General features: G+C 43.9%; 1 protein-coding gene across 1 annotated transcript in view; it reads left to right on the plus strand.

Annotated features, from left to right (window-relative positions):
* The window catches only part of T265_08837 (hypothetical protein), a gene marked incomplete at both ends in the record, with an annotated part of 54337 nt that overhangs the window by 14390 nt on the left and 17814 nt on the right, over nt 1–22133 (plus strand). The window contains 3 exons of the mRNA XM_009174749.1: nt 3242–3455; nt 18360–18767; nt 19861–20237. Coding sequence (XP_009173013.1) covers nt 3242–3455; nt 18360–18767; nt 19861–20237 — 999 coding nt within the window. The remainder of the gene's footprint in view (nt 1–3241; nt 3456–18359; nt 18768–19860; nt 20238–22133) is intronic.

Genomic DNA, 22133 nt, shown 5'->3' on the forward strand with positions numbered 1-22133 from the left:
TTTGGCTCCTCATAACAACGAATGGAAGTTTTGTAGAAGATGGAGAGAAACAGAAAGGCAAACTCCTCAACCAGTGGTAATTCATGCTCTCATTATCCCTTTTAAGTGGACTAGGATTTTCCTCCATTTTAACGTAATCCCCCTGTTGTAAAGTAAAGCGACGGTGCTTTCAAGGAGACTCTGAGACCAATGCAATCGTATGGTTATCAGGAAAAGATTAGCTCAACTCGCCAGCTCCTATTTTTATAGGTTTATCTCTGCTAGGAATACAGGATTGTGTTTTGTAGTGAGTATCCACAAGCGATTCCAGCAAGCATAACATGCAGTTAACTATGCGCCATGATCGTCAGCGGACCACGGAAAAGCTACACGATGTGCGTGATATTGTCCATTAGTTTGAGTCATTATAAAATATCAGTGAGTATAGAGCTACGGCTTGACTAGTATGGACTGTCTTCCGGTTTTATAGTCGCGGTCAGTTGGTTGGTCGCGTGGCTCTTAGCCTCAACTCCAGCATTTTCTTGTCAGTTGTCCTAAACAACCTACTGCCCATGAAACCTTTGCGAATTCACTTGACCCGGATTATGTCCGTGTTCAGCTATCGTCGCTCAGCATGGGGACTGTGAAGTTCTGCTTGCATTCGTGGCATTGGTGAGACAAACAGGCTAGTTGACGCAGCGTGGGCGGAGAGAACAGCAAAAATTACTCTGATATTGACCAGAAAACTTAGTTATTTTTAGCAAATTTTATGCTGTATTTGAGGTTTCATTTGAACTGAATGGCTGAGGACTCTTGAGTAGTCATAACAGTCCGTGTTTCACTTAGGACAAACGCGAATCGGCCACAAGGTAAGATACCGGTAAAATACCGGAAATTTCCTAATATATTTCCTCTCTATTCCGACGGGAATGCAGTCCGCTGGGCCATTTTAAACTTCCAGTTTGCAGGTGGAAGCTAGATCACTATCGATCTGTTCCTAATCCTTGGTTGAACGGGCTGTTCAGGGCTTACTATTGGTGCTTCTGTCAAGTTGCTTTTTTCGCGTCTTATCCATTTCTTTCTTCTAATGAACAACCTCTTTTCTCGTGGTTTTATTACAATACCTTACCATAATTGTACAGTATAAAGCAACAGAGGTTCCCCCATGAGTGAAGTATATCGACACTGATAAAGCGCACCTGGATGTTTCCGTTCACTGCAGGAATCAGTGTTCTTGTTTCAAAGGGGCACTTTCTTCGGCAAGTTGGCAAAGGCATCGAAAGTGTGTTGGTCGGCTGCTAATTTACAAACAACAGTTCGCGTATATTATAGTCCTGCAGCGGACCATCATTTTGCGAATGTGTATTCTACAGTTGAACAACTCAGCGGCTAGCTTCTGAAGTCCGGGGGCAGTGAATTTGTTTTTGTTAGTAGCATGAGATAATTGTGTGCACGATGTGATGAGTGTGTACATACGGTTATTCAGTTCTTTGGGAAATGGGCACGCGGGTGGAGCTTACTTGTCCCTCACACTCTGACGGGGCCCATGTGACCACATTTTCTCGGATGTTGCTACCATAAGCAACAATCACGGGGAACAATTCCACTGCCTTGCATGTCCTGTTTCGCCCTTATGGATATGTCAAACGGCCGGTAAAATGGCGAGATAGCAAACAACTCTTGTGCTCTATGTTTGGTCCCCAAACCACTTACAGCAAAGCAAAGAACAATAGGCTGTCTGATAGTAAGTTACCTGTTACCAACCGCAGAAAGTTTACTGGTAGAGAGGACAGTGTCAAGTGATACGTAGTCCATAGTTTGCTCGAGTCAACATTTTTTCAACGTCCGTACCAATGAGTTTCGCAGATTTACACAGCCGAAAATACAACTCGTCTCGATAATAGCAAATAATCGAGTTCGTGCTGAGTTCCATGTAATTTACCGGAAACCAGTACACTACATAAAAAGCTCCAGTGGACGCGTTAGTCTGACTGAAATTGGGCAGATGCATGGCAACTGAAATGAGACTTTTTAATCCCATGGGTTGATTTTACGGCAGTGAAGCATCCGTGTCAACAGTGATGTTGTTGTCTCTGATGCTGATGATGACGATACTCCCATGGGTTAACCGAAGTGGGCGCTGTTCACACTTTCTGTTAGGCAGTCACCTAACTGTACGAATCATATTTCATCTCTTAACACCTAAGTCTCAGAACTTTTCAGAGAGTCTGACCTCGTAAAATAAGTTTCCAGTGACAGAGAGTCATAAGCAGCCGATGAAATGAGTTCGATGAAGAGCTGATTCTTCCGTTTTCAACATCCGACAAATAGTTGTTATCCTGAACTGAGCGGCGCCTCTGACTTGAGATGACGGGTTGGCTGCAAAGCTATTAGTTAATTAGTCATTTGTTAAAATGCAAAGTGGGAACATAAAAATCTAGACAACTTTTACGCTAACCAACAGGCTGTAAGTGTTCGTGGCGTTACCTGACAGGCGCGTCAACCGATCGATACAACCAGGACCGTTACTGGGCTGTCTTTTGAGGCACAGGAGAGAAACAATCACATTGCTCAAGCGTGAACATGCTCACCTGTTCAAATAATCCAGGTGTGCCCAGCATGTACCAGTAGTGTAGTGGTATATCGTATGTCCGAAGTTCAAACCCTCGTCATAGCCAGAGATAAGTACTGTTGATGAGCTCTAATAAGGGCGAAACTCGAGCTCAGTTCTTCCTGCCTTTAGTGTGGACTCATCAAAATAACTGTACTAGGTCCAGAGGAGGGTCGTTCAAACGAAAGTGATGTGAACGTGAATCTGTTGCGTGCATGTTCCTCGGCATAAGGGGGGAGGATATGTTACAGGCTTACTGGGTTTGACCCTAGCATTAATTTCAAAACACCAGAGTAGCGTATAAATCGTCCAGGAACGGTTGAGGATGTAGGTTGCCGATGAGTTCGAAAGAGAACAAAATTAGAATCAATTGTTTTTGTCTTTGGTGTGGACTAGCCAAATGAAAATCAATCCAGGGTTGGATAAGGTCTACTCAAACAGGGGTAGTGAGCATACAATTCAACAAAACTGCGCAACAACCAGCAAGCATATTCATTTTCTTCCCACTTAGGCCTTGTCTTGTTACGTTGAGGAGGAACTCCTTCGTGATTCCAGGTGGTAGCTCTGTGTTTTTTCGAGAGTCAGTGGAATCTAAAGCATCTCCTTTTTTGACTATGTTTCAACTTTTTTCATTCCCCATAGTTCTTTCAGTCTGCTTCCACCGGAGGAAGGTTTTTGTATGGTGAATGAATTTAACGAACTGGCACAAAAGGTGATGGACGAAAATCCAGACATGCCATCATCAACACCACCAAAGATTGTGCGTGGCTCTGTTTCAGATTTACTTGGGAGTTCCAGTGGTACAACTGCTCCGAATATAAGCCTTCCCCAAATGCTGCGATTGGACGGTCTACAAATCGGTCAAGTAAGTAAAAAGAATGCAGTTGGTTTGGTTTACGACAGGACCGGTCTTTCTGTTTTCTCCTTTAGTCTCTGTTTTTAACCTTGCGCAACCTTTTAACACCAGTCGATTGTCATTTCAAATGATGGGCCTTGAAACATGCAATAGTACGTTCAGATATTTTAATTGATCCCCCCGACCCATGTTACCGTGCGTCTTTTCGCGGTAACTCCCGATTATAGTTTATCAATTGTTGTTACACTACAGACAGATGCCGTACCGAGTCGGTGTAAATCAATCAGCAACCGGTCATAATGTCAATCTTAGGGCACCCATAATTGCATTCGTTCTGTAGGTGTTCGGACTGCTCGCGAGCTGATTTTAGTTGCCATGTGCCAACTTTTGCATATATTGCAGTGAACTAGCACTCAGGATAGACAACCTAGCAGCATAACGCATTGAGAAGACAACTTTCAATATAATAGAGTTTTGACTCCGATACGCTGACTCCATCGACTCATTTCATCGGCAGAGGCGGCTAGAGTATGGTGATATCCGAGCTGATCTCACACAGTTGCCCGGAGAGTCGATCAAAATGTCTGTCGGTATAGGGGGGTATATTTTTCGCCTTAAATCAAGCACAACTGATAATTTCTAACAGGAATGAAACGGATGCATAGTGGTGCATCTTGACTTTTCAGCTCAGAGTGAGTTTCCATGTAAATTTTAAATGGGTGCGATGTGATCTCGGTTGGGAAAGTTCTGTTAAGCAGCACGATGCCTGGTTATTAAAACGATCAGTTGGGTCGTTGTAATGAATGTCTTGTTATACCTCGCGCTCACTCTGTATAAATGCAAGCTGTCTGGCGTGACAGCCTTGCAGAAGATGCTCATTAATGTGATATCATGAATCTGTATTTTTTAAACAAGAGTTTCATCACTCGGGTTAAGTCAGTCCATACTGAAAAGCCGAGAAATACTGTACAACTGTTTATTCTTATCGGGATCCATTAGCAGTGCGCATCGCATAAATCTCCATGGAAATTCGAACCAATGATTGGAGCATGAGTTACATTATATCCCCTCCGGGGGCTAGGTAACCAGATAGCTGGTCAACACTCATGGACGAACGTGTTCATCTTATGCTACCAGTCTGGTGATGGTGAGTTTGAATCTCCGTGGTGATTCGTTGGATGCACGACACACCAATATTCGACACGTCGTATGCCAACGCACTACTTTATTCTGGTTGGCTAGAATGATACTGAGGGGGTTAAATGTAAGGTGAACAATTGCACAAAGTGTCTATTTCTCTCTCGTATTTCGGCCATTGTTAAATGGTCTATGGGAACCGATCCTGCAGTAGCTGACCATTTGAGTCAGTGTTTATGATCTTGGATGACTTTTCACCCAGTAGTGGGTTTTCCAGTCATGTAGGTTTTGTTGAATTCGAAACGAGGAATGCGCGCTCGTTCAAAATAACTTGGGTGCTTCGCTCCCTCGGTCATGACCCGTTTTCTAAGGGTCGGTTGTAAAGTGTGAGTACAGATGCGTTCATTCTTGTTCTTCGGACTGACTGGTCTGAATAACGAAATGAGCGCAATGGCGGGAGGTATAATTTTGCCCATTTCCGGACTACGACATCCTCTAGTCCCAAATCAAGATACCCCATAAGTAACCAACTTCATTCGGTTGAAATATATTTTAGGCCAGTTACACTGTATGCCCTTTCTATTCTGATAATTCCTAATTGCAGAAGAAAGCTGCTTCACTGGTTTTACATAGTACATAATAATCCCACCCTTGCTCGGAAACCCAACTTCTAATTGTACGTTCACTGAGTTCCTCCTTCCAAGTCAGTTTCTACGAAGCTGCTGTCTTATCGCGTCAGATGCAGTGCTCCCAAGTTAGCATGTGTCACTGGTTCCTATGTTTACAAGTCCTTCTACTCGAGCACGCCTTTTGCTTGCCTGATCTGGTCCAAAGAATTACGCGAAAACTCATGAGTCATTACGACCCTGTTTTTGATCTGACGGGTGTTCCTCCCTGCAGGTGTCCGTAGTTATGCACTGTCATCATTCAATAAGTCAGCTTAGCCGCGTATCAAGGTTACCCCTCTAGAATTTCAAGGGTGAAAGACATTTACAGAGGCAGCACAAACGCAGCTTGCCCCACACTCGAAGCGACGAATGTCTGCGTTTTCTACCTATGTGGAGAACATGTACAATGCTACGAACACTCAGTCGGAGGACTATGAGATAGTCTCTTCCTCTATTTTCATCTATCCTTTATGTCAGAGAGAGAATACTCTTAACCTGTCAACTCGATACCTTCCAGACAACGTAAAGTTCATGCTTTGCTTGGTTCTAACGTGTTGGAGAACATTTCCCGCTCAGAATTAGTCTAACTGTCCAACAACCCTTGCAAAGTTTGCGCAAATGGTGTTTACAAGTGAAATTTCCTCCTCTCTGCTTGAAACCCGAGAAGCACCGCAAAATCGTCTCATCCTCAGAGGTAATACACTGCTCATATGGTTACTGAAAACTCTCCGGCGACGAACAACCGGTTTAAACCTTCCTGAGGCTCTTCACTTAGGCGCAGTCCCCGAGTTTCCGTCAACCTTATATTCTACTTGACTGATATAGTCATCTACATACCAATTTGGCTTTGAAGGGAGACTCACCTGGAACCCAGCTTTTTTCTACCCTGTTGGACATCACACACAGCTAGCGTCAAACGTATATTCACGAAGATTTGAAGGCGCCACTTTTGGGCTGTTGGCTGAAAATTATGGCTTTTGCTCAATCCACAGTTAGTCAATACAGTGTCACCATTCTTCAGTTACATAATTTATTTCACGTGATTCCTGACTGAATCTTTGCGTGAGGACTCAGCTGGAAGTTGCATGCGGATTGTGTAGCTTGTCAGCTTCCTGCTGGTCTATTGGTGGCTCATCGGACTACATGCCATTCACAGATTGCACTACTCTCACAACTGAAGACCATCATAAGCATTCCATTATCACTGAGGGGACGCGAAGAAGCCACCTTGAGTGGTTACAGGTGGTTACAGCTGTTTTGAGTGAATTATAGCCTGCCACTTCTGTCCCACTTTATACTTCTCCATAATTTAGTTTTCTCGGCTACAAGTATTGAAGCAGAATGTGAACACCTCAGAAATAGCGAGGTCCCAAGTGTAGTTGAAAACGCATTCATTATTCGGTTTTTTAGATTGATAGTTGCTCACACTTCCTGACAGTCGACCGAACACCATATTGATGACCGTGTCCATCGAATAGCTTCCGCTGCGGTTTCGCAGTTGTGTTCGAGTCAGTCGACTGGAAAACCTTACTCTGTCAGAGTTTATCTATAAAAAGGTGGCGATAAAACTCAAAGTAAATGGTGCAGTTCATCAGCCCAGTCGAATGTCTGTTTTCCTTATCGACTTGAAGCTAACTGTACTCTAATCGGCATGAAGAGGTTTTATTTTAATGCCCCAGTCGAAAGAACAGGTTTCGAACTTTGACTTTATTACCTAAAATCGAAGCTTTTGCTAAGAGTAGATGTTTGTCACCTCATCTTACGAAGACAAACACGATTAAAAAGCATACAAGGAAACGAATGTAACGTCGCATTCCCTTAGCTGCGAGGGAATTCCCTAAAATATGATACAATAACTTGCTTAATCGGAGACCACGCGAATTCAAGACGCTTAGGCAGTGCAAAACAAAGTCAGCTGTTTGAAACACTTGTGAATCTCAAAGGAACAGATTTGAGCTGGGTTTATCACTTTTCATAAATAAGAAGTGAAGCTTTACACCCGATAGAAGGAGCGGAATCCTCAGATTCCGAAACAGCCGAAATGCTTTTAAAGAAAATTCCTGTTATAATTCATACTGTTCTTAAAGTATAAGGGAGTCAGTAGAATTATTGACCTGGACGGGACCAAGTCTTCACAGGTCGTGTATGTGTACGACTGGTGAATCGACCCAGTTCGCATTTCAACTCTAGCTTATTCAGACCGGCTGTCAAACACCGCTAGTGTGTGCGACTAGATCGTCAGCCTTTCTAGGTTCATCATCAAAGTTGCGTGATCTTTTGTATGTCTGTACTGTTTTCTTCGTGTCCAACCTTATAGTCGTCACATCTCAGAAAAGTCCGACGTACTGGCGTTTGTTCCGTTCAAAACTAGCTGAATGTTCCACTGTAAAGGTTCTTCCGGTACTCTAAATACTAAGGAAGCACTAACTTTATGGTTTGCAGTCTTCACTTTTTACCGACTTGAACTATGGTTTTAACTATGCATTTGTCCATACATAAAAACCTGGAATAGAGTTGAGACTAATCAGCCAAGGCATATGCTTTTCTCAGACCAGGTACATAACAGAGGTTCTGTGACATACCATCCCTTCCAGTTCGCTTACTCTCATGCCAATCGAACCCTCATCCGCTAAGGTCTGCAGACTTTTCGCATCCAGATCTATTCCTCCTCCAAATTTTTCATTTTTCTGCAAACGGCTTTAGTATCCTCCTGCTTGTCTACGCTATCACCACCATTTGCTGAGAAGTGGTCTCCATCTAACTCACCTGCACCTCAGGTACTTCCAAGAGCACAGGTCATCCGCGCGTTCAACCGACATGATCTGAATCCCTACAGCGGCATCGTGTGATTAGTCTGAAGACAACAGATTCTGTGTTGATTTTTGAATACGCATCGACCCAGACAGTTTGTCCCCGAATAGGTAGGAAAATCGTGGCACAATAACAATGAAAATTTAGGTCGATATGCTCTGGCAGCACAAAGTGACTGGAAGATATATCGAGTTCATCGGGAATACTAGTTCCCTGGGACATAGATCTTTGATGTGTTCTCATATCAGACAATAACTAGTGGTAATAATCGCTTAGCTGTGACATCTTTGAGCACCTGAATGCATGCCATCCGAGGAAATCACGAGGGCTGATATACTACCAGTTTGCATAAGTCCAGATAGCAACAGTCGAAAGGCTGTGGTGGGGTTCGAACCACGGACCTTCACGTTAGTAACTTTGCGCTCCAGCTCTTTCCAGAGCAAGGAAGCTGGCCTTCCGTCTTGAGGTTGGAGTTTTGCTTCTGGACTTCAAAATTGATAGCGAAATGCACTTCCACTCTCTTGAGCACGTACAAATTCATCTGATTGTTTATTTCATATTAAACTGGTGTATCGATCAGCTTCAAACCGTAATGCTCAAATGAAGCAGATAGACCTGAACTAAACTGGCGAATTTTGGTGCTCAGAAGGTGAAAAGAATTGAAAAAACGGCTTTCTGCGGTGACGTTCATCATCTGTTCTAATTGGCTGATAGCGAATCCGCCAGAAAACTAACAGCTAAAAAGTTCCTAAAACCTAATGAACACTGCGTAGCCGAAAGTTTGTGAAAGTTGAATTACTACACCTTGTTATGGCTATTTGAGCATTAACTGTGCTGTCGAATTTAAGAGTTGTTGGCATGTGGGTTATATCCTGTCGCTAAATCAAACCTTCGATTTATCGGGTGTTCCTGCGCAAACAAAAACTGGTAAAACTCACGGGACCAGGGAGGTCACCCAAACTGAGGTCGACTGATATCCGGTGTGATGCCAACGCCCTTATCACCGGTCGTTGCTTTTTGAGGTCACCAGCATCCCATTATTCCCAGAGTTAAACAAGAGTAGCCTAAAGTGCTCATTGTCCATGATACACCTAAGGGAAAGCACATGCTATCGGTTTTTGAACACGTTTGCCGCAAAGTTTGCAAGCAAAACCATAACTCTCGATAAGTTTCCAGAGAATTCTAAGCCACATTACATTGAATGTCAATCATAATGCATGTCCCCACAGGTTCGTCTGCAAGCTTCCCAACAAGGCCAAATGCAATTTATTTCTCGATGCAATCTAGTATTCCTTCAGTGAACGGAAATTTCCGAAAGTAACTCTCAATGTCCCAGAAAATTCACCCTTGAAGGGTTACCATACTTTCATCCTAGGGCAACAAGCAGGCTTTTCAGTTAAGCGATCACGTCCTAATATCCCGGTTTGGTGGTACTGTCTACGGACGCTTCGGTCAGTTTACTCACAAGAAAATTAAAGAGGTTTGGCCACAGTATACACATTGCCAGCCATTGTCTACTCAGGAACAGCAAATTATCTGAAAACTGTTTACAGTAACAAATGGGGTAAAAAGTCAAGTACACTAATTCTCCTTCGGAGATCTTGAGAAAGAAACGAACCCTACCGGTTCTATTCTTCTCCTCTAATGGGGGGTCGACTGACATAAATTGCCGATTCCGGATCACGGTGGTCTCCCACGCTGTCAGATTAAGAGTTACAGACATGTTGACCTAACAGTGAGGATGTGATAACATCTGGGTCTGTACTCAGCTTTACTCACCAACGAACTTCAGGATGCAGCTAAATCCACTCCTCAGCGCACTGATCTCCTAGATTGGAAATGATTGCACGCTAATCACCGAGTTCGACCAACAGACCAACGACCGCCTGGTCAACAACCAATCAACCAGTCAAACTGAGTTGCCAGTGTTCCGATACATTACCAGAGTAGCGTTGGAGGACTTAACATTTTTATTGTGCAAACTGCGGCAGTATGTACACTGTGCACATGGAAAAAAAGCTGAGTTATACCATACGACAGATTAGTCCCAAAAGCCTGACCCCATAAGTGTTCAGATTGTGTTAGTTTCCCATTATCCACATGGAAATCTGTTATGATGGTGATCGGCCAAGTCTGAGCAGCTGTAACATTTGAAGATACAACTTGTTTTTTTCTGAGCGCTAATTGACATTGAGTACACTGCTTAGAAAGTTGACCAGCCGACTGACGGCAGTTCAGTGTCTACGACATTAGGGTTCCGTTTGCAGGCCTCGTGATGCCGAGATAAAATTCATTCCAATTACCACAGTGAGTGGGCATGCTTCTGTTCCCAATTACTAGTTCAATACTCCTAATCCTTCACCCAACAATCCAGGATCTTACCACTATATATTCTTTTCCACTTTCGCGGTCTTCGACGTATAACGTAAAAATCCTGTTACTGGCCCTCTTTGTGACAGCTAGGCGCAGTCGTTTCTCCTCAAACGCACCGAAACGCAGAAATGTCGCTGTTTCCTCACATAGCCCAAAGTCGAGCCGCCAAACATACACCGGTTACCTGAATGTTGCGATGACAACAGAGTTTCTGGCTTGTGCCGTACCATGTCGTACCAACACTACTGAGGGCATGGAGATGCTAAGCGAGGTCACGTGATAAGAGATCACTTCCGTTTTTCTTAGCTGAAACTTCAAACTACTGGGTTCTAATGGTTATACGGCTGACGACAGGACAAGTTATTTCGTGAGAACCGGATTACGAAGCGTTCCCTGATTCACATGCTCATCTCATTCACATCGATAGTTTGCATTTGATTGGTTATTGGTCACGCCCTGTGATTTTTATGGTTTTGAGTACACGGTCACTCATATGGCCTTTCTCGTTTCCAATAGGAGATCCTGNCGTTTCGGCACACAAAAGTTTCAAGCATTCAGTTTTTTAACTGCTCCGAGTTTTCCGGTAGGCCGCCCAATTTAGCCGTCCTCTAAATGCAACATGCTTATAAGAGTGGTCTGAAATTCTAAGCGTTTGGTTGTTGTACTGACCAAAAATACAACGTTTTAGCCTGTAAGTAACAGGGGAAGCCGAAATGAAGCGACTCAACCAAGACCCCGTAGCTGCATTAAGTGCAATTTACCACATAAGGCCGTCTGCACCCAATTCGTTTTGGTGAACGGATTCTGCATGGAACATCTAACTCGAAATGACTGAATAATCAAAGCACAAGTCCTGGATGTATTTGTGTTTGTTTTTGGCTCATGGTTGGTCAAGAAGTCCAAAATCCCTGTAACGAAAAGTCCCTGCATCTGAAAACAATATTGTCTAACCCGTGGCTTCCTCTCCGACAAGGGATCAGTGTAACGGAATGATGCAACACATGTTGAGAGTATGGATCACGCTGGAACCCGTTTTTTGTTTTGTTACGGAAGACAGACGAAATGAAGGTACTCCATCTACCAAGAGTAACAGACCATCACTGATCCGTTTCACCTCTGCGCAAACTGATGTGATTTGACCCCGCGTGCAACAGGAAGGTTCTACTTGTTTGTCTTAACTAGTGCTGGCAAAATACAAAATATCAGATTAGAAACTTCCATATCCCCGAAACTCTACTCAGTATTTTTATATCTCACGAAACCGTGCAATTTGGAATTTCTGACAGTCTAAGTGCGCAGAAGTTACCGTCTTTCAGTCTGTACAACTTTCAGGGATTTCTCATAATTGCTCCGTCAGATTTTCATAGAATGGAGGGACAGTGAAGAATGGAACCTCGTTTTCTAACTCACCTTTTTTGGTGATCTCAACAAGGCTACCGAAATTCAGAAGTTCTTTACTTTGTGATCACTCAAGAGTTTTGCGCAAGCTCAATACGAACTTCGTCCTTCGACGATGGGCCAAATAACACCGGAGATCTTTATTTGAGGTGGCCAACCGCATGCATTCTGATCGGTATTTGCACTCATAGCTTTTCTATATAAAAACTGAATTGTGCGGTTTCATCCATTACTTGGCAAAACAAACCTGAAGGATGTTATCTAAATAGCATGGACCTTATCAGCCATATCACTAGACATTCTACGCTGTTCAGTGTTAGATTCCCCGTTCCACGTATTTTACGGTAGATTAATTTGGTGCCTAGATAGTAATTTCTGCAATTAGTGTCATAGAATTTAAAGAGTTTCAGTTCGTTCGTCAATTAGCGCATAGATCAGATATCCAGCACCATCAATTGCTATAGCTCAGTCGTGTACTACGCATGCCGAATTCCCATTTTCCGAGACGAGTGTTATCCTTTGTGCCTCCCTCCGAGTGGCTCAAACCTCAAGGTGGAAAACGTATGCTTTGGCAGAAGGATGTGAAGAGATTGCAAAGAGTTTAGATGTTGTTATAGCGGTTCATCTTCCAGAATGAGGTCTTCGTACCTCCCCATCCTTGCTTGGAAACGTTTCGGTCAGTCGGTGTCCGTGGCGTTCGTACTGGCAGTTTCCAAATTGTCTGTTTAATTGTTTGGAGCTGTAGGCACCTCAGAATTCTTGCCGTCGGCTAGCACCGGGTTCTTCTCTCATTCACTATTTTCTCTTATTTTCATTCTGATGCTTTAAATATAATTACATAAACGAATTTTCAGTAACCTTATAAGTATTGCATCACAAATATACTTGTATCGCGATATGTCGAGTATCGTAACGACTGAAACATGAGGCGGCCTGGTGCAGCACATTCATTTGCATGGAAGCATCGTAAACGGAAGATTTAGCTGGGTTCCAGGTGAGTTTCTCGAAAAAAACAAAATAGCTTGCAAATGAGTGCGTTCCGCTAATTAGATACGTCAGTATACGTCAATGAGATTGATATTGGTGATATTGATGTTTCTACTGATGATGATTATACTACTGATATTGCTGTCTCTGATGACTAACATGTGGTTTGAAGCAGCACGGGGGGCTATATGTTATATGAAACTTAAAACACAGGCAATACGTAAAATGCATACATGGCTCTTATCTCCAAATACTTGTTCAAGTACGTTTGTCGAAATGTTTCGCAAATGGACAATGAACATTGTATATTTGTCTCTTACGCTTGAGCGTCCCTGATTAGTAGCAGTGAGGAGTAATGAACGAAGGGGAGGTGATACCCATAGATTTGTTGGGTATTTACAGCCTTAATCAGCCTTAAACCAGATAATGTTACTAGCGTCCCACAACTATTCTATTCTATTTTGTTCATATTCACACCACTCTCGTTTGAACGGTTGTCCTCCTGTTCTGGCGTGATTATTCTGGTCAGTCCACACCAAAGGGAAGCACTGAAATCGAGTTTCGCTCTTATTAGAGCTCATCATCAGTGCATATTCAACGGCTGTGCCTGGATTTGAACCCCGGACATCTGACATGTGAGGCGAGCGTGTTACTGGCACGCCACCGACTTACGTTGGACGCATGTAAATTTTCACGCCTGAGTTGGCGAACGTGTTCACGCTTGAGCGATGTGATTTGGGTGCCCGACCCATCGAACGACGACTCAGTAGCTGTCCTAGTTGTGACGATCGATTGACCCGCCAGTCAGGTAGCGTCACAGACGCTTCAAACCCACCGGGCAACTTTTCTTTCTATTCTAGTACAAAGCATTCTATGATCGGCTTCTCCGGAAATCATGTGGCTTGCGATAAAGAAGTCTGTGATCAGTTGGCTTGTATGTAGTTGGTTCTTTCGAGAGACTCACCTGGAACCCAGCTGAATCTCTCGATTTTTTGATGTTCTCAGGTGGGTCTCTCGAAAGAACCAAATTAGTTTGCAAATGAGTGTATATTCGCTAATTTCGTGCAATTTGGTTTCAAGTAGAACATAAGGTTGACGGAAACCCGGGGACTGCGCCTACCTGATGAGCCCCAAGAAGGCCGAAACCGGTCGTGGGCTGTCGACGGATTTTCAGCAACCTTATGAGTAGTGCATTACAAAGTCTATGATCAGTTGGCTTGTATATAGTTGCCCGCGGTGGGTAGGCTAGGCACCATAGTTTTCGTAGATCGGAGTCTGTGTGTCCCAGAGATTAGAAGCCTTGCAATAGTCTCTAGTTCTTGGTCTAGTATGACCAGCATTTCTCACATTAGACTGAACAAGGAGCAAATGAGAACACTAGGAAATGAGTGCTGTTTGAGTGTCTGGGGACAAATTCACCCGTGTTTTAGAGAAGTCCGCCACGGGAAGATACACATAATAATATTTGTTCACCGGTTACTTGAGTGAGGTCAACTATAAACCTGGTTCATCTAAGCAATGCTCTTTTCACGACGTGATAACCCACTCTAGTTTGCAGTGAAAGGGACGCACTAAAATAATGGCTCTTTAACCATACTAACCATTACGTGCAAATTACGCTCCCTTGAATCAACTGAATTCAACACTTTGAAAGCCGTACTGGTACTACTTTGACCCCTTCTGTATTGGTGTGGAAGGTCCACTCGGATAACCAGTATGGTATGATTCATCACCAGTGCTGAAAAAAGGAAAACGTACTTTTCCGCTCCCCATGTACATTTCAGTGATTTGTTCTCACATGTAACGGGCTTGATTCACAAAAGTACACCACCACAAGAGTAACGGCCAGGTTACCGTCCCTGCCACTCCTAACTAGGTTTTGTCAACGGAAGCGGTTTTATTACTAATTTTTCAGTGATTGGCTTTTGAATCGGGAATTAATGCAAAGGATCACTTTACTAGTTAAGGGGGACAATTTCCAGTGGATAGAGTCAGGTCAGTGGCTGACTTTGTATTCAAGGCAGTTTGGTTGCAATTGTTTTGTCACCAACCGACGTAGAATCGTCAATTCGTAATTGTCTCGCCTGCGTCGGTGTGTAGGAATTCACCGCCTTGCGCTTATCCAGGTTAGCTACCACAACCATCTATACAAAATCAACTACCAGTGAAAGGAAGGCCTTCGCTGCGGAGTTATTTATTAGAAAACGTCAAGTGAACAGTTACAGACTATTGGACAGGGAAGGAAAACCCTCATATGCATCTTGTTTACAGACACTGTATATCCATCTTCTCATTGAACGCGTCTTCCTGAACTTTCCTGGGTATTCCTGACTGTTGTTCAAGTGCAAGCAAATGCGACTCCACTTTGTAAGAGACGTGAAGCGGATTTACGAGAAGACATACTGCTCGCATGCCCCCCATCAGTAGTATCCACTGTTACACCAGTATTCTTTCTCCTATATAGAATCAACTTAATTTAGCTCGGTGTTCCGCTAGTCCATGCGAGCATACTTGTCAGTGAACACCACGAAATGGACTGTTGTTTTTCAATCCAAAGTCTAATCCGAAGATTATCCTATTCGGCTCCTCCGATAGAGGTGACCCTTGGTGCCCGACTAAAAGCACCCGTTACTCAACAAGCATTAATTCGAATTTCCCAGTGATACAGTTCGTGCGTAAATGTTCCATTGGATTGGTTCCCAGAGCTCCAACATTCCGGCCTCTGTGTACATCGTTAGCAGGCCTATCTTACCATTTTTATCTTGATTCCCCCTCAAGAAACCCCTCACCTAATTCACTGACCCCCCTTCGCGCCTGAAATCTTTATTAATTGGGCAACCTCGCAAGTATCTATTTCATAATCCAGGCAAACTATCAGCTCCCTGTTTTCCGGCTACGTGTTCAGCTAAAAATAAAATTGCCTTCACTTTAGGTTCAGAACAGTCTTGAGCTCATATCCCCTGCTTGATCAATAAGCCAACAACAGAAACCGTGAATTGAGCATTCAATAAAGTTCCGAATTCCAATCGAAATCTGAGGCTATTCTGCAGTCAACCTTTTTTTAGACTACATGTTCCTTGCCATCCATTGCTCAGTCCCTCCCAATGGGACTTCCCCTTTGGAATGTAGTCAGTGTACTTTCCAGTAGAGTCCCAATTGTTTCGAATGTAATAATAACCGGAAAGGTCCCTCTCAACGCCCTTCTCTGTCTACATCTCAAAGTGCAGCATGTTGCGTGGACTCTGTGGCTACTTTGACCCTGCGGGTACACCAAAATAAGAGACAAAGCCGTCAAGCATCCTGGCCTGTTAAGATGGAAGAGCTTGGGTGCCATGTGGTGTGTAATCATAACGTACGGACGAATTTGACCCTTTCAGTCCACACCACATGTAGTATATTCGCTTGAAAACGTGAGAAAAATTGTGCTTGGACTTCTCTAAGCGTAAAAGAGAACTGGCCAGTCTGGTTGGCCTAATTTGCTCATCTGACCCTAGCTGCTTGGACGTTCCTAAGACCGGACACGGTCATTTATGGTAAACGGGTGGCCTTAGGAGGTAACCACCGTACCCCTGATATCTGCTTTCGAACTAACAACAGATCGATGTCTCGCTGAGAAATCCACCGCCCCGACATCACAAAAGCAGTATATGCGAAGTGTATAGCGCAGCATTTCATGTAGAATGACCCGGACGAATGACAAGCTTCAGTTACGAATACTCTAACACCCCAGATCGTCACCACCATTGTCATCATCATCATTGACAGCGTGACATCAGTGTTCAACATTAATGCTTCGTTGCGCTATAAACATGATTTATTTGAGAGCCTTATTGTAAAGAAAAGAATAGAAGTGAACTGGAAAGGGACTTAGTACTAGCCTAACGCAATCATTTCAAGGTGCCTACACCTCCAGATACTCATTCATGCTATCTGGATAGTATCTAACAACCAGAACGCCAATGACATCTTTAGTAGCTATATCTTGCAACGTCTCCGACCAGACACAGTGGAGATCACGCGGTCCTTACCCTGAAGGGCGATTCGCATCGACAATACCCAGATGTTTCGTAATCTCCTTCGTAACCCCCAGCCACGTCAAAGATCGCCTATCTCTCTGATTCCGCCACTCTGAATTAGACACGGAAAACATGCTCCTCAGCAAACAATGGTTCGTTATGCACAATATATGGCATGATCGACGCAGCTTCTTCGACGGAAGTCCTCGTTGCACAACCGGATTTCTGCTTTCTAATTACCTCGTTGCGGATTCGCCGACATCAAACCACACGCGCTATGATTCTGAGACAAAGGTTGTTGGAGACCTGAAGAACTCTCAGTTCCGCTGCTCAAACAGGCCAAGTCTCAGGCGTACAACAACGCAGCTTGATGCACACATCCCTTGGGAATCAGAAATACACTGATTTGACGCCATAGACGTCTCATATTAGCAGACGCGACACGAGCCTTGCAGATTCATGCATCGGCCTCGTCTGCCACACTTCAATCGAAACTGATACGTATAATGCTGCACAACTTCGAATGTCTTTCCCTGGATTGTATGTGGCGTGTCCAGTGACTGCAATTCCACAAGCACGCCATAGGTGCAAAGCGCATGCCAAATGACGAGATGACCTCGGTCAGTTCGTATGTCCATCTTGATCCGTCCATCCACTTTCTCTGTACATGTCCATACATGTTCATTCTAACAGTCCACTTCCAATAACAGCCTCTACACACATAGACGTTCGAACATTCTCATTCACGTTTGACCTAACAAGTAGACATGGGTTCCGTTGAGTCCACTGCGAAGAACTTAATTTGAACGCTTGATTGTGGTTTCAAAGGCCATGTAGCACAAGTGAACAATAACCTATCGAATCGCATTGAAGACTGTAGTTCGCACGTTAATACGGTGTTATTACACTGATTGTATTTACCAGACAACAGAAGTTGATAACTCGAAAATCAAAAAGTTNCTCACAGTTCAGCAGGAGTAGAGTTTCTGCTACCTAGCACTGATTTTGAAATGATCAGGCTTTCTTCCTTGTCTCAAACTGATGCGGAACTCTGGAAGTGTGCCATTTCGCATAAGGAATTCCAGAGGTACGTGACTTCAAATATGATTTTGTAACCGTACAAAACTGGGAACCGCGAACTACCAAGCTAGGTTGTACTAGAGCGCTGTACGGAGTTAATAGAGTGAATTGGGAGGAACACATCGTTTCAAAATAGCACAACTGAAACGTAATATGGAAAAATTCCATGTTATTTTGGTTTAACTTTTCTTTCCCGTGTATGGTACTTTTTTCTAGAGACACGCCATCACATTCTTGTTTGTTTTATGCCAGTACGTATTGACGACAGCTTAATTCATCCAACCTCCTAGGACGCTCGAAGTTCTGAAATAAGTGGCTGTTATAACAACCATAGCTGTAATTGGTTGCACGATTGCGGTAACGAATAAAGCGCAGATTATTCGCCCATTTTCGCAGATGTAAATAAACGTACTCTCCTCTGTTTTCTAATTTCACTTCTCCAGTTATCTGCAGTCGCAACCGCAAACGTTGAAGATGGTCACGAGTTGCTCCTACTACATCGATGTGAAAATAGGTGGAACAGTCAGTCTTTTGATGACCGATACCGGTACCGCCACAAAAATGCCTACGTGACCAGTGATCCAGTCGTGCATCTGGATCCAATTACCATGCATGTAAAACACACCTGGGGTGCTAATCACTTCGTTTTACCCCATGGGATTCGAGTAATTCATAATACAGAATCCGGAGCGCCAGAGGCTGTATTTATCACCGACGTGGCACTTCACCAAGTTTTTAAGTTCAACTGGGGTCAGTGGGACCAACCGGCAATAGTTTGGGGAACAGCTTTTGAGCCTGGTTCTTCGCCCAGGCACTTTTGTCAGCCCGCCGATGTAGATGTCTCCAGTTTGGTAAGTTTGTTTCCATATATTACCTACTTTACTGCCACGTATTAAATCACAGTGTAGAGCACCAACAATGATCCATGGTTTTAGTTGCTGGGAACAACGTGAATTGTAAAACTCCCGACGTGCAGCCGTTAGGTTTTTGAAGGCCCACTAGGTTACTTCAAAATCGAACTGCGATTGTTTAGTATGTGACTGAAAGTTCAAGAGGAACATCGTTCTATTTGGCGTCTTAAGCAAAGTTTGGAGTCTGGAATCTATCAACGAATTAGGACAGCCTATTTCAAATGAGATTTGTAAAAACAAGTTATCATCAGTGGTTCGGTGGCTAGGGCGGAAGTTAACTGACCGGAAGGTCCGTGATTCGAACCGGACCTCTGCCCCTCGACTTCCCCTGGGCAACCTGGCAGTATCCCAGCCCTCGTGCTTCCCTCGGGTGGCGTGGAAGTTGGGCACTGGAAGTGTGTTACAACTGGAAGACTACTAATACTACTAACAGAAAGTCTTTCAATCAAGTCTAGCATGTCTGTTGCTCTGGAGGAATCAAACTGACCTCCTAACGTTAAAAAAACAAGCAGGTCAGTTTGTGCATGCATTCTATAGTTAATGGCTAGTCACGGATGTCCCTTTCTGTCATGTTTCAGAATCACTCACGTAGTTTAACGGTCCAACTTTAACTCGCTGTCACGTATAATGGCGGCTGTTACTGTTACAGCTCATCATTCTAGCAGGATTATAATCAATTATGCCATTCCGTCTCGTGCCCGCTTATGTTTTCCATCACTCTGTCACATGAACTTTAAAAAGGGAAACTCGAAACGACACATCCATTCGAAGCTGCTGTGTCATGTGATGAAATTTATGACCTTTTTCATTGTTGCACAATGGCCAAAGGTTCTTCTCAGTCAATCAACACAACCCGAAGCTGCTGTGTCATGTGATGAAATTTATAATCTTTTTCATTGTTGCACAATAGCCAAAGGTTCTTCTCAATCAATCAACACAACCCTGTTAAAAGTCCTTTCTCTTAGACCCGAACGATATGGTAAGCCTCTCGCTCTTCCTCTTCATGACTCCGTCCTGCTTCTCTGATTTCCAGGGTGAAATCTTCATTGCAGACGGGTATTGCAATTCGCGTATTGTAAAGTTTGCTGCCAACGGCACTTACCTTTCTGATTGGTCTACTTTGGAACACAAAACACCCGGTCGTTCTTCAACGGTTCGTACACTACCACCACGGTACCGCCTTCAACTTCATGAAGAAACTCAAGACGTGGAGAGTGACGATGTCAGCGTGATTGTACACAGTTTGACCATGATTCCACCGGAAGCGAACGCACTGGAACAAGTGTGTGCAGCAAACAGAGAGCGGGCAGAAATTGTTTGTTTCACAACAGATGGAGACGAAGTAGCGCGGTATGGGGGTTCCGGTCTGCTGCCGAAGATTTATGCAATTTCTTATTCCCAAAGGCACAGGTGAGTTGGACGTTTGAGTGGCGCCAGCAGCAGATCCATGCAAGTTTTGTGTTTGTTGAACTGGCAACGGTGGATATGAAGTATTCATCATCCGAGAAATACACTCATTTGCAAATCAATTTGGTTTTCACGAGAGACTCAACTGAATCTCTCGTTTATGATATTCTACAACTCAATGTGCTGCACAAAGGCCGCCTCATGTTTCAGTTGGCACGGATTTCGAGATATCGCAGTATATTTTTATAGAGGAAACTACACACAAGGTTGCTGTCGAAGAGTTTTCAGCAACCTTTATGAAAATATTCATCATCCGCATCACGTTGACTTATGACTTTGTAAGTGAAACCAATCCATGCTGGAAAGCCGTGAGGGACTGTACAGTTATTTCATTCTTATTGGGAATCATCAGCAGTGGCGCCTCACCAAACCCCATCGAACCCGTGGCCTCCTTTCGGCCACGAGCGGCGAATCAGTAGTGTGATTAGCTCGCACTTTAATGCTTCTCGGTGCTTCTCTGCTTTTCAGCATAACATGGATTTCACTTACAGAACAAAACCTTCATTGGCCTTTAACTTTAACCAAAACGGTCACATGAACCAGCAGAGAGGAGGTGCTCATACTAGAACCAGGAATTCAGTAAAGCCGAAAATTGACGTGCATTGAGAATTGTCTATGCATCTTCCACAAACTAAAACGCAAACACAATCGAAAAAACTACGAGCACATTTCGCCTATCGGCCAGATGCTCTCCTCACCGCCGTATTCTTAAACCTTTCCCTGCTAAAGCAGTTTCGACAAACCTCTGCTCAGTGGAGTGACAAGACTCGGAGTTTAAGAGATTGGGAAGAGATTCCCATCTAGCATGTATTGAATGAGCCTCTCATTCGAAAAGTGCGAAATCTTTGTTCACCCAATTCCCTATTTCACTTGGTCCAGGTGAACTTCCGAAGTGCAGAGATTATTTTTCATCGGTTTCACCATGAGTGCTTCACAACCTCTACTAGAAGGTTGAAAAGCATTGTACTGCTATACGCAGATGGATTTTGTTCCCGTGGAGGGTGGTAACCAAAATTAGAAGAAAGCGCGAACTGTCCATCAGAATATTTCGGATTGTTCACTCAGATGGTTTTGCAACCTTGCTAAGGGGACGTTTCACGGTGAGTATAGTTCACAGCTTAGCTGATGATCGATTCGCAGCCTGCCACCATCATCATCATGACCGTCATCATCATCATCATCATCATCATCATCATCATCATCATCATCATCATCATCATCATCATCATCATCATCGACAGCGTGACATCAGTGTTCAACAATGATATTTTGCTGCCGTACAACCATGATTCTTTTGTGAAGAAAAGAATAAAGATGGATGGGGAAAGGACTTAGTGCTACCTTACTACAGTCATTCCGAAGTGCCTACACCTCCAGATACTCATTCAGGCAATCTGGATAGAAAGTGACAACAGGATAGCCACTGGTATCAGCTTGCAGTCATTTCTTGCAGCGTCTCCAACCAGGCGCAGTGGTGATCACACAGTCCTCATCCTGGAAGACGAATAGCACCGTCAAACGTTTCGTAATCTCCTTACTACCCTTCTGCCAGGTCAAGGGTTGGTCACCAGTCTGCTTCCGCCACTCTGGATTTGGCAAAAAAGCACTCTTTTCGACAAACTATGGTTCGGCGTGCGCAACACATGTTCCAGCCAACGCAGCCTCTGGTGCTGGACAGTAAGGAAGTTGTAACCAGGTCTCGGAAATTAGCGATTATACACTCATCTGCAAACTAATTCGGTTCTTTCGAGAGACTCACCTGGAACCCAGCTGAATCTCTCGTTTATGATGTTCTCAGGCAACCGAACGTGCTGCACCAGGCCGCCTCATGTTTCAGTC

This window comes from Opisthorchis viverrini (genome assembly GCF_000715545.1).
Source record: "Opisthorchis viverrini unplaced genomic scaffold opera_v5_239, whole genome shotgun sequence".
Lineage (NCBI taxonomy): Eukaryota > Metazoa > Platyhelminthes > Trematoda > Opisthorchiida > Opisthorchiidae > Opisthorchis > Opisthorchis viverrini.